Here is a 12,075-nt window from a genome sequence, read left to right as displayed (position 1 = left end):
TCTGTCTTGGAAGGATCAGCTCTCATCCTGCCACCTTCGTGTAACCGTTCCCAGTCACTTCAGCCAGGACTGTTCTTTCCTTTTTCTAACTGTGTATACTTGCTGTCGGATCATATGCAGTTTTTACACGGATTCATAGAAAGCTTTGGACTGTTCTCTTTTACCTATCTATGAGTCTGTGTGGGTGTTTGTCTCTCTAAAAGAAGCATCCGTTGACATGTCAGCAGGGACCGTGTTACAAATTCTTTTCCTTTCCTCACTGTGCCAGGCAAAGCATGATGTCACCGGTAGGCATTTCCAAGAATATCTGCTCGGTCAAAACCTGGTCTTTATTTCCGGTTTAATAAAGCAATGAGGATGACCAAACATGGGATACGCTATAAAACCTACATCTTCAGAGGTCTTAGAATACATTCTTCTCATTCCGTGGATGGTTTGCTCTTTGCTATAACCCCACCTATATCAACCGTGTAGAGAAAATTACTGATAGAGAACCAAGACACATTTTTCTTTTCTTTTGCTATCAATTGCCTATAATCAAACTACACTGCTGAGGGCTGATCAGATACTGAGAGTGATGTGACCACAGGTCTCTTTCAAAATGCAAGATAACCTCTGCCCTAAGGCGCTGATCAACACAGTTAATGCCAAGTAGCTACTCACCAAGCTGAGAAAAGTTGAATCTTGTTCCGGAGGGAGAAGTTACACTGGAGCCAGAGGAGAAAGGAGAGTTGGCGGCCGTGTCCTGCAGGCCTCCTGCAGAGTGGGACCGTAACCATTCTTTTGCGTCTTCTTGTGTGCGAAGCTGGGAGGTGGGGGTGTACCTGGACAGACAGAAATCAGGCTGGGATTAACTACGAACAACGCTTATGAAAATGAGCTCTCTGGAGCTGACGATAAACATATAAAAAGAAAATATACATCCAAAGGTGACGTTTGAAAAATCAGATCGCTACACATCCCGAAACTCACAAAGTTTCTCAAAACCTTTTTTGCCACTTGGCTGTCTTTGGGGGAAAACTGCAATTCCTTTCAGTTTTGAGGGAACTACATAAAGGGAACAAGATGGGTAAACGCTCAAACGAGCCGTCCCTGGGCGTATCTGTAACATGTTGATTCATGACGGTGTCATTTCAAAGCCTCCACCTTGACAGGACTGAAGCAGCAAAACAAGCTGCTGTCAGAGCTCTGAGGAAGTTTTAATTAGATAGCTCATGGCATCTGCATTCTGGAGGGCAAGTAAGTGGCCATGAATCACGGAGTATCAGAAACCAGACACGTAAAGGAAGGTATGAGGAGACCGACGCTGACAGTAGTTACTAGATCTGGTAGAAACCAGTCTTCACAACAGGAACCCAAATCATTGGGTCTCACACAGGGGAGGGTCTTCAGAAGTCACGGGGTCCACCTCGTCATTAATTCTGAAATGTATATTTGGTAATGATTTATTGAACGTCCCCAACGTGCCAGGTGCCTTCACAGACGTTATCTTACTGAAGCCTCGGACTCTCCCAGCAACACAGATGCTATTATTCCTGTTTTACATTCAGGGGAGCTGACGGCCTGCCTTGAATCACGTGCCGAGATTTCAGTCCATATTTGTCTGATTCCCAAATCCATTACAGATGCTGCCTGTGGGCTCTTCTCATTATGCCCACAGGCAGCATCTCGAATGTCTGAAGTGCCCCAGCGGCCAGAGTACTTTGGACTTATAAACAGATTACCGTGGGGTTACTACTGATTACGTAAATAGAGGGTCCTCTTGACTTAGGACAAGGTGTTGTCCATGTGTTGGTATTGGATGTGTGTGTGTACGGAGCGGGTGAGCTAGAAAGGGAGTCACAGTGAGAGGGAACATAAACACGATTCTTCCTTAATGTTTTTACTATAGTTGGACTTTCTAGGTCCCATCAATTGCCTGAGGATACCCTGTCACTTACCTCTATTCTGAATTCTTTTAAAAACTGATTTTAACAGCTAGAGCTACATAATTTTCACAGAATAGATCTGCTCCAGAAATATACACACTAGCATTACGAAATGGCGATATTCGAAGATGTGAGCTTCCTCTGGGAGCGACGCTGGGGCGTCAAGGTCAAACTCACGTGAAGAGTGGATATGATTTAAGCATCAGCCTGAGTGCCGACAAGCATGACGGAAACTGTTGAGTACTAAAGGCCTTGCCAACTGCCCCCTCGAAGGCCACCGTGCTGAACTTCCTCCGTCTGGAGGTCGGTTGGGGCTTTTTCAATACTTTTATTCTTAGGTTTTTAGATTTGGCTTTACTCGGAACTCCTGTTGAAAGGAAGCATTGATACCTACCTCCCATTACTGGTCAAAATGCTCTCAGCCTTAAGAACTGCTGGTTATTAACTACAGACATACACGACAGCAACGTAACATTTCATTCCAAGTTCCATGTTTTGCGAAAGCACTTACTGCTTGGTGCGGGGTGAAGCCGATGCTACAAAGAACGAGGTGTTTAGAGAGCGGGAGAAACAACAGCTGTAACCACGGGACATTAAGATCACGGGCCAGGCGTTAGGACTGAAGTCCTTCTGGGTGGCAAAGTGAGGTGGATGGCGTGAGCAGAGGTGACTTATAGCATCTTGTTTCACCAGGACCGGCGCCAAAAACGAGCCATCACTTACAGTGAATGCAAGGACATTCGCTCTTGGAAAGGAAGTCCTTACTTTCTTTTCTTCAATGAAGTCCTTACTTCATTTTCTTACAATGAAGTCCTTACTTCAAGGACTTCAATGAAGTCCTTACTTCATTTTCTTACATCAAAAAAATGAACACACCCATGTCTTGCTGGGCATTGAAAAGTGACCCGATTTTCAATTAGAATATTCAGCCAAGTGCAAAGCACCTGTCCTCAGCAACTTTCTATGGGCCAGAAAGTTAAAAATCTTCAAATTGGCGGGGGTGGGGGTGGGGGGGATATTTCTCTCCTTTGCTCTGTGTCCCGGCTGACAAATCAACATGCTACAAGTCATATCCTTTCTCTTGGAAGACAGCCCGTGAATGGAATGGTCATGGCAAAGTGATCAGCGATTAAACCCACTGGCCCCAGAAGAAGCGGTCACCGCTCTCCGGGCTCGCTCAGGGATGGCTGTCATGAGATGGTCTGACCACAGTAAGCCTGAAAGAGCACAGCCTCTGCTCAAGCAAAGAAGCCGACACACAGAGAGATGAGAACGAGAGGGTTGCGCGGGGAGCCATCATCCAAAGGGTCCTGCTGCCAAAGCGGGGACCCCCAGCCCGGCCCGAGCCCCACCAGCCACGAGAGAGCCGCACAGCCAAGCCCCAGAGCCACACCAGATGGCACGGATGCAAGGAGAAAACACAGATACCTGAGTCCTTTTTTAGGCAAAGTGTTCCTATCAAGGTGCGGGTCACTGTAGGAAAGTTAAAACAAACATAAGAACCTCAGAGAAGCACAGGGAAAGCAGGCCATGTGAGGGGGGAGAGGCTAAGGACGAGCCAAGAGATCTGGAGGAAGAGACTCACTTCACCAGGGAGGGGTCCTCTGCATGCAACACATCCACAGCCACGGGAACAAAGGAAGCCCAGGCCTGCGCCCACACCCAGGCATCCTCCACCCCCGTCCCCAGGAGGCCTGATCCACTCGGCCCCAACTGCTCCACCTTTTCCACGGGTTCAAAGCCCAACTCAGGATCTGCCCCCCATCTGGAAGCAGAGCCCATGCCTTCCGCGGCAGAGAGACACGCCGGGCTCCCCGCACCCCTAAGCACTCTGGCCCGCCACCAAATGCCACTGGCGATGACTTCAAGTGAGAGAAGGGACTTGCTGGAGAGTTTCAAGAGGCCAGCAGTCTGCATATTTGGAATTCATCTGGAACAAGTGAATTCCAGGTCCCTCTCAGTTTCCGAGGCTGTCATTGGGCGGAGCTAGGAGCTGAGCCCTGGGCAGAGTCGGGGCACGTTACGACCTGCTGGCTGATAAAGTCACAGCATTCGGATTTCCAAGGAGCTAGGTTTAAAGGCTTGGTCTATGAGTCTGACAAAAGCAAAGTTGTCGCTGTTAATGGGGTGAAGAGGGTTTTCATTAATTTTTTTCCCCCTGGCACGAAACAACATCTGCTCATTACGTTTGGCCAAGCCATGGCTTCCCCACAAACTCAAGGTCAAGATCCATGTCTGAGGCCCACCCTCAGGGCATCTGGGGGCCAACAACACTCCACATATTCTTCTTACAGAAAACGGGCACACAGAACACCACAGCCTGCGAGACACAGAGCCAATCCGCAGCAGAGGCCTTTGAGAGGGCAAAGAGCCAGCTGCGTGGGGAGCAGGGGTGTGGGAGACAAAGGTGAGGGCCGCAGAGCCGTGTGGTGGGCGGCAGGTCACTTCTGGGCTCGGAGGCGGAGGGGAGAGAGGAGAAAGGGCAGGAAGCTGGGAAGCAGGAGCATGCCACGGGGAGGCTGAGATGCCAGTGAGGGCTTCTGCCGCCCCTCGCCAGGTGGCAGGCTTGAGGTTCCTTCCCAAGCTGGGAGAGGAGGGGCCAGCCCCTCTCCACCTGTTTCTGAGTTTTGTGGGCAGCGGAACAGACCCTCACAGGCATGTCTGGGGGGTCACAGAGCACACCGGGGCCACGAACACAAGCGGAAGCCGCAGGCCAACAGCCTCATACAAGACATCTGGCTTGACACAGGGGGGCAGAGGAAGCTAGAGGCTCGGTGGCGTCCCCGGCCTACAACGTCATTACCTGTCCTGTTTCCTGGGCAGAGTACTTCTGCAGAACTTAGGGCTAGCGGCAGGGGAAGAGAGAGGGCTAGAAGGCCAGGCAGGTGGAAAACAAGAGAAGGTGCATTAGATTGGAAGGAGGGGGTGGGGTTATTATACACGACTAGGACGTTTTTCTCATTTCCAGAGCTGATACTGGCTTTCTTCCCCATGTGGAGAAAATGGACATGTATCGCTACTGCGGTGAGATTCAGAGCTTTGAGGACAATTCTGGTTTCTTGATTTCCTATCGCTCTGGCCTGCGGCCCTTCAGTAGGAGGGTGTCTGCCCCGAGGACCAGCGTGTGGACTGGGCTGCTTAAGGAACATCCCACCACACGTTCCGCAGCTGCAGCCGCCCCCTGCTCGGACAACACAATTACAAGGGGCAGGGAAGGAGGCAGTGATGAGCAAACAATAAAAAGGAAGGACTTCGAAAGCGGAATGCCCTTTCAAAAGGCAGCATGAAATCTGCCCCCAAGAGACTTCCAGCAGCTCCATGCACTGAGAAAAACCACAGTGAAAAAGACAACAGGAAGCAGAGCCAGGCTTAATCCATCCCCAACTGGCTTCCCTCTGGAGAGACGGCAGTGATCAGGAAGAGAGAAATCTCCCAGCAAAGGTGAGCTAACACTTGGGCTTCCTGACATAATCTTTGGACTCCCGGAAGGGCGTCTTTCGGGGAGATAAAGGCAGCCAAATACACAGCACCAACCTTTCCGACAGTGTGGTCTTCACACTGTTGGTTCTGACAAAGGGGGTCAGGGCGTCATCCTTAGAGGCGGCAATGAGGCCGGTGGAGGAGTTGTGACTCAGCGCCCCTCCGCTGCCCAGGGAGATGTCAATGGACTCGCAACTGGTGTGGAGGCTGCTGACCGACTGGAAGCCCAGGCCGTCCTTGCTAACGGCCGAGGAGCTGCTGGCGTTGGTGCCCCACGTGAGGCTGTTGGAGGGGCCCGAGTGGGCGGAGCTGGGGCTGGAGGCCAGGGGGGACTGGGTGCTGTCTGCGTTCTTACTGTAGAGAGGGCTGCTGCTGCCGCTGCTCAGGACGCCGCTGCCCGAGGGGGACTCTAAGTTACCTTGCTGGCTCAGGGTGGCATGAGGGTTGGAGATGACCACCGAGTTTTTCATGTTTTCGGCTGTGGCGATGGGCACTTGCTTGGTAGGCTTCCCACCAAAGAGTCTGCGAAGAGACAAAGGTTTACACGGGTTGAACACCCAAAGCCCAGGGACGCCGGCCGTCAGAGGAGGGCAGGGCACAGGAGCTAGTGAGAGTCCCTGGGGAGGGAGGCGCAGTCCTTTCTACAGCTCGAGGCGCTCCCCTGGGAAAGGCTGCCACACAGCGGGCCAGGGCACTGGTGGAGCAAAGGCTCCACCTTCAAGTTCTAGGATGCTGCTGAGACCCTGGATCTACCTGAGCCAAAGGGAGACGGGGAGTAATTTTCTACAGGCCTATCCCTCACTGGTCCAACATCTTGCTTTCCTTTCTTTCCATAAATAGAGTAACTAGAAAACTGCCCTTGCCCAGGAAACATCTCAAGGGAAAAGACCACCTTTGTATCCATGACCCCAGGCACAAAGCAGGCACTCCGTTTATGACCGTTCAGCTCCAAAGGAGTTGGTTTCTTTGATCTCTAAGCAAACATGCAGAATCAAGAACAGGAGGCTGGATCTGGAGGCGGCCTGGGCAATGTAGCCTCTCAGATGTATTCTCACATGAAAGCCCAGCCTGAAAGATGTGTCTTTTAGGTCCAGAGAGCTAGTACTGTCCAGTGATACACACAAACCTTGTGGGGTTCACAAGATGTTCAACCAGACACGCTGGGTGTGAACTGTGTCTCTGTGACAGACACACAGAAATGCCATTGCATGTCATCTCCCCCACTGCTCATGACCACAAATGTGCTGTCAGAACACAGGGAATGGCACAGACACTTCCCTCTTCTGTTGGCAGAGGGTTCTCTGGTAGGATGGAGAAACTGTCTTAAAGTCGAAGGACAGTACATACTCTAGAAATGTAACGGCTTTATTCTATCCACTAAAACTGTCATGGAACAGGTATCTCCGAAAAGAGACGATACTACTACATACTATGATAGGCAGGTTGCCTGTCACCCAGCTAGTCAAAGTGGTGTGAGTTTGACCTCCGACCTCTCCAAACAGTTGTTACAAATCCCAATTGTTGTAAAAATAAACAAACGCATAATCAACCCTCACTACAATGTCTGGTGACAGAAGAGGAACACTTTTTGCCTGGTGACAGAGAAAGAACTATCCTGTTGCAGAACCTTGGCTTTAGAGTACTTACACACCTCCAGTGTCAGGGACCTCACTACTTTATACTTTGGAGGCTAACTGGCTCCGTTGCCAAGCACTTCCAATTGTTACAAAACCAAAAACTAACCCACCTTCTTCCAACTTTTATGCCTTGCTCCTAATCCTGCTATGTGTAACTACACAGAAAAAGCCCCATCTTTTGTCTGTTAGTCCTTCAAACCATTTGAAGAGAGCTACCACACTTCACCTAAGGTTCCTCTTCTTCATACTAATGCACAACGAGAGAATTCAGAACACCTTAACAATTCAGGAAAAATGTAATTGCTAGGAGTGGCCTGAAAGGTGCTCAATTCACAGCCTAAGAAGCTGCATGCATTTTCAAGTATTCTATTACACTAGCCTAAGGGTCTAATAAAATGCCTTTGTAGTTACTAAAGGAAATCTATAATACCAAAGAGCGAATATTACATATAATACTTGAGGCAAGAAGCAGAGAAAATTCTCATTTACAAGGCAACCTGTTAAAACAACAAAGAGCAGCCCAATAAGACTTTCCCCTGAAAAAATAATCATTACTGAAATTCTAATAATCAAGTCTAGACAAAGAACAGTGAACTGCTGCATTATACCTTTCATGTGGAATGCTTCTTCTGAAGGCTTTGCAAACATTCCCATTCATCCCCAAATATGTACATGTGCACATAATTTTTATTTTTTCACTGCTAAGTTTTCTATCCTTGGACTTACTCTTTCTTATGACAAGAAATTTCCTGAAAAGGTAGGATGAACTCTGCTCTATGCAGCTGCAGTTTAAAGCGAAGAATCAATTTTAACGTACAAATTTCCACCCGTTGTGGAAGTACAGGAAAATGCCTTTTTCAGGTAATAGGAAATCAAATTCTCTTTTTCAAAAACGCTTCTGCTTTGAGTTGTTCTTTTTTCTTTTTTTAAAGGAAGCTAAAATTTCAGACACTGATTTGGAATTACGCGTGCAGTATAAAAAAGTATGCGGGGGATACTGGACTATTTGGGGAAAAGATGTGGCCATTATGCCACTGCCTGGCATAAAGATGAGGAATCTGAGCCACAGATTAAAAACAAAACTGCTTCCAGATCTAAGGGAGTATTAGGATCTCATCTTCGATGGTAGCTAACTTTTATTGAGCACTTACTATGGGCCAGATGTAGCTACGTAGATTAATGGACACAAGAACCTGTAGGTAGGTATCATCATCCCAATTTTACAGATGAGAAAACGGAGGCAGAAGTATTAAGAGAGGTTACATGGTGGCTAATTAAGGCGGACCTAGGATTCAAACCCAGGATGATTGATTCCAGAGGCTTATGTTTTTCACGCCAACATGGGAAAATAATCAGTTGAGCAGAATTGCTGGCAGCATCCAACCAAACAGCTTTACCCAAGGACTGAAGTGGAGAAAACCAGAGGCGGCTTCAGCTAAGAAAACAGGAAGTTATTAATCCAGGATGCCACTCCACGTATTCCAGTTCCGCTCAGTGCCATTTACCCACTTACCTGCGGAGCGTGGGAGAGGCCACATCAGGGTACTTGGCCCCTGGCTGGAGAGTGGCCTGAGCCGCACTAGACACAGGCTGGGCTGCCGGGTTCACCTTCACTGAGTTACAGGAAGCCACGCTCTCGTTGTCGGATGAGATGCCTTTCTCCTTATCGGTCTGGTTGACCAGACCTGGCAGAGAGCTGCCCAGGGCTGTCTTGGAAGGCTCCCTCAGCTTGGGCACCGGCAGGCCTGCTGACTTGCTACTGATGTTGGAATCTATGCTGCTGGTACTAGACCTGTTCCCAGCCCCATTCCGGCTGGTGGATTTACTGGGCCTTGGCAGACTCCGGTACTGTAAATTTGTCCGGGAGCTAAGAGACAGATACCCATCATCCTGATTCTGAGCCCCATCCATGCTTGTCTTCCGACCGGTGGACCGACCGACAAGTGCAGACGACTTTGGGATTTTGCCCAGTGTGGCTGACCTGCTGGTGACAGTGGCCCCACTGGCTGTGATCATGGCCAAACCAGCGGCAGAGCCACTCTGCTTCTTGAACCCAAAGCTGTTGGCGTTGGCAGTGGGCGTCCTGGAGCTGCCGGGGAGGGGTTTCTTGGATTCATCACCACTGCTGCGGCCAGCATCTGACGGGGAGCGCTTCACCTGGGAGGCTTTGGGAGACAGCCTTCCTTTCTCAGACACCTTTGCATCATCTGTTTTTCCTGAGAGAGAGATCAGAAAGGTTAGCCTGCAGACCAAGAAGTCAGCTCCGCCAGCTGACTGTTTAAAATTCTCCCCTCCTCCAAAGAACTAGCTCGCTTTCTCCTGGGGGAAAGCAGTCCCCTTGGAAGACAGAGGAAAGAGCTTTTTATAAAGATAAGCGCGTCTACAACTGTCACCGTGAGGCTTTTAGGGGATGTCAATGGTTTTCCTCATTCGCAAAGCAGTCTAGATTTACCCAGAATAAAGCAAAGCCAGCCAATTACTGATATGTCTGGGAAAGAGACCTTGTGTTTTATTGGCCATTCTCCCTCTGTCCATTGAAAAGCTGTCCCTATCATTTTCAAGGGGTACCCCACCTTCCTGCAAAAACACTGCCCTCCTTTACATACATCCTTAAATCATGGACAACGTCAATTCAACACACCGACAGCTCCTAACCATGTGCTCTTGAATAGCCTTCACTGGGTATGTTAGCTCTGACCCAGCACATGCTTAAACCGATTCAACATGTCTCGGCAGTTGAACCATCTTCAGAATTTCAGAGGCTCTCATGCTTACATACTTCCACTTGGAGAAAGGTAAGGATGTGAACCTTTCTGAAAGCTGGCTATGAGCAGAGTCTAAACCCTAAGAAGAAATACCTGTGCATTTTATAGGGATTTAAAAATATCATCAAGCCCTCGCTAGAGTGACTGCGGTTCAGGTTTTGAAAATGACAAGTGCCCACACATGCCTCTGACTCACCAGTTCCTGGGGTCTTCAGCGTGCCTGCCGGGGCAGCCGGCTTCGTCCTCGGCATGGTGATGCCCACCTGAGCTGTCATGCCTCGCCGCCACGAGCCTGTCTGAGAGATGACGGGGTTCTTCTTGCCCGACGTGCTTTTGTCCGACTCGTCAGACACATCAGAAGGATTCCGCCTCCACTTCGACCCCGGCTCCATCTTTATGCCGCTGTCTGACCCTCCGTCTGACTTCTTGACGTCATCGCCAGACCACAGGGAATTCCTCTCCACCTGTGAGTGCTTCTCAGCGTCGGTCTGCGAAGAAGACCCTCTGAATTAGTCTTTCTCAAACCCCAGGCTAGAGGGCCCCTCACCACAGAGCAAAAATGCCCATGCCCTGGACAAGTTAAGGGAAAAATAACAGATGACTACTTTAAAATGTTTGGGCCTTGTACTCTGGTTATCTTGTTAGGAAGCCTGATACGTTGGGTCCAAGGAAGGTAAAGAATACGAATATGTCCTAAAAGGGAGTGAGGGAGGAGAGTAAAAAGAGCCAGAGGAAAACGAGGGACAGAGCCCCATGGAGGAGAACCAGTGGACGGAGCTGTGACAAAAATTCAGGCACCAGCTCTGCCACTTGGCGACCAGCCTCCTCGAGCTCCGGCAGCCCGAGCTCTACCCAGCTCACGGCCTCCCAGCCCATGTCCCTTTGTTCAAGAGCTCCCGATCACTCCAGTGGCAGCCAGATCTCTGGATCGAGCACAGCGCCACAGTCTAACGCACCGAGAGCGAGCGAGAGAGGGCGGCTGCTAGCTCCCCTCGAATCAGGGAGAGAGAGGGGCCGAGAGGAGGCGAAGCCTCAGAAGCCACTTCCTCCCCACGACACCATGTGCTCCCACCCAGCTCCATTCATATGCCGCTGCTGCCTCCTCTTGTGGGATTTTGTGCAGACGGGGGATATAATTAGCCAGCTTTCTTTGGAAGAGGCCTGACCTGCTGGCCACGGAGCCCAGGAGGGGACAGAAGCGTGATGGTTAATCATTTGCTGCAGTTAAAAGCCATAACTCGCTAACCAGAAAGCTTTGGGGGCCTCCCTAGGGGTTGGGGCCAGTCTGAGCAGATTTCAGCGGGGAGAAGCAGTGCAGTGAATGGGGAAGGGTGGTCAGCAACAATTTAGGGCGGCTCCCCTGCGACACAGGTCCCATATTTGCTGTACTTAACTACCAAGCGTGGGCAACACCAGCAAGGCAGCAAATCAAAACGACCCCCTGGCAAGAATCTGGCCTGATGCTCGTCACTCGAGATTAGTACCGATGGCTTCCTGCACGGAATACGCTGGCAGAGTGGGAGCAAAGATACATACAGACAAGCAGCCCAAGTTCAATCGCCTCTCTATCGCCACCACAGCCTCCCCCCTCTCCCTCAGCCACCTCATGGGTGCCTTCAGTTGTTTGGTCATTCCTCAAACATCTCCACGAGGTACCAGGCATAGAGAGGATGACAGAAACACTCCTGGGCTGCAAGAAGCTCGTCGTTCAGCTGCGGCAAAGGACAGAGACAGAGGCGTCCCCACAGCAGGCACGCAATCAGCCTTGGTGAGGAAATGAGCAAATCGGTCGGCGAACACATGCTTCTCGAGCTACAGCACACTTTAACAAAACGACCTCATCCGATCCCGACCGCTGTCTGGTCAAGGAGGGTAAGCAGGTAAGTAGAACTGTCTTCATCTCAGTTTTACAGAGAAGTGGAAACTCACGGTACTTGCTCCGTGTCCCCACTACACCAGCCCGTGTTCCTTCCTCTAAATCTTCCAGTGTAGTCATTCAACCAGAATTTCCTCCATGCCCGTGGTTTGCCGGGCACTATGGTGGGTCTGAGGACCTGTGAGTAAGATTGGTTCCCATCCCTTCTGAAGTTTATGATCCAGTGAAAGAGGCAGGGATTGGAAATATAAGACAAATAAATGGAAAAAGACAAGGAGTCTGAGAGAGAATTACAGGCAGTGATGTAATTTAGATTATGATGATGGGGGTAAGGTACAGTGGTCTGGTAAGGCCTTTTTGAAGAAGTGTCCTAAAGAATGAGCAGAAAC

General features: G+C 49.9%; 1 protein-coding gene across 14 annotated transcripts in view; it reads right to left on the bottom strand.

Annotated features, from left to right (window-relative positions):
- The window catches only part of NAV2 (neuron navigator 2), an 854,704-nt gene that overhangs the window by 59,268 nt on the left and 783,361 nt on the right, over positions 1-12,075 (bottom strand). For 9 of the 14 annotated variants that reach the window (XR_012333484.1, XM_073808687.1, XM_073808684.1 and 6 more), the window contains 6 exons: positions 10,007-10,298; positions 8,559-9,261; positions 5,463-5,930; positions 4,732-4,797; positions 3,357-3,401; positions 664-824 (listed from right to left, as the gene is read on the bottom strand). Coding sequence is in view for 13 of the 14 variants with exons in the window: in XM_073808687.1 (XP_073664788.1) it covers positions 664-824; positions 3,357-3,401; positions 4,732-4,797; positions 5,463-5,930; positions 8,559-9,261; positions 10,007-10,298 (1,735 nt within the window). In the remaining variant the exon portion in view is untranslated. The remainder of the gene's footprint in view (positions 1-663; positions 825-3,356; positions 3,402-4,731; positions 4,798-5,462; positions 5,931-8,558; positions 9,262-10,006; positions 10,299-12,075) is intronic. The other 5 variants (XM_073808683.1, XM_033862623.2, XM_073808685.1 and 2 more) reach the window with 3 other exon arrangements.

This window comes from Tursiops truncatus, chromosome 8 (genome assembly GCF_011762595.2).
Source record: "Tursiops truncatus isolate mTurTru1 chromosome 8, mTurTru1.mat.Y, whole genome shotgun sequence".
Lineage (NCBI taxonomy): Eukaryota > Metazoa > Chordata > Mammalia > Artiodactyla > Delphinidae > Tursiops > Tursiops truncatus.
Note: the sequence above shows the minus strand (reverse complement) of the source record. Positions and strands in the feature narration are given on the sequence as shown.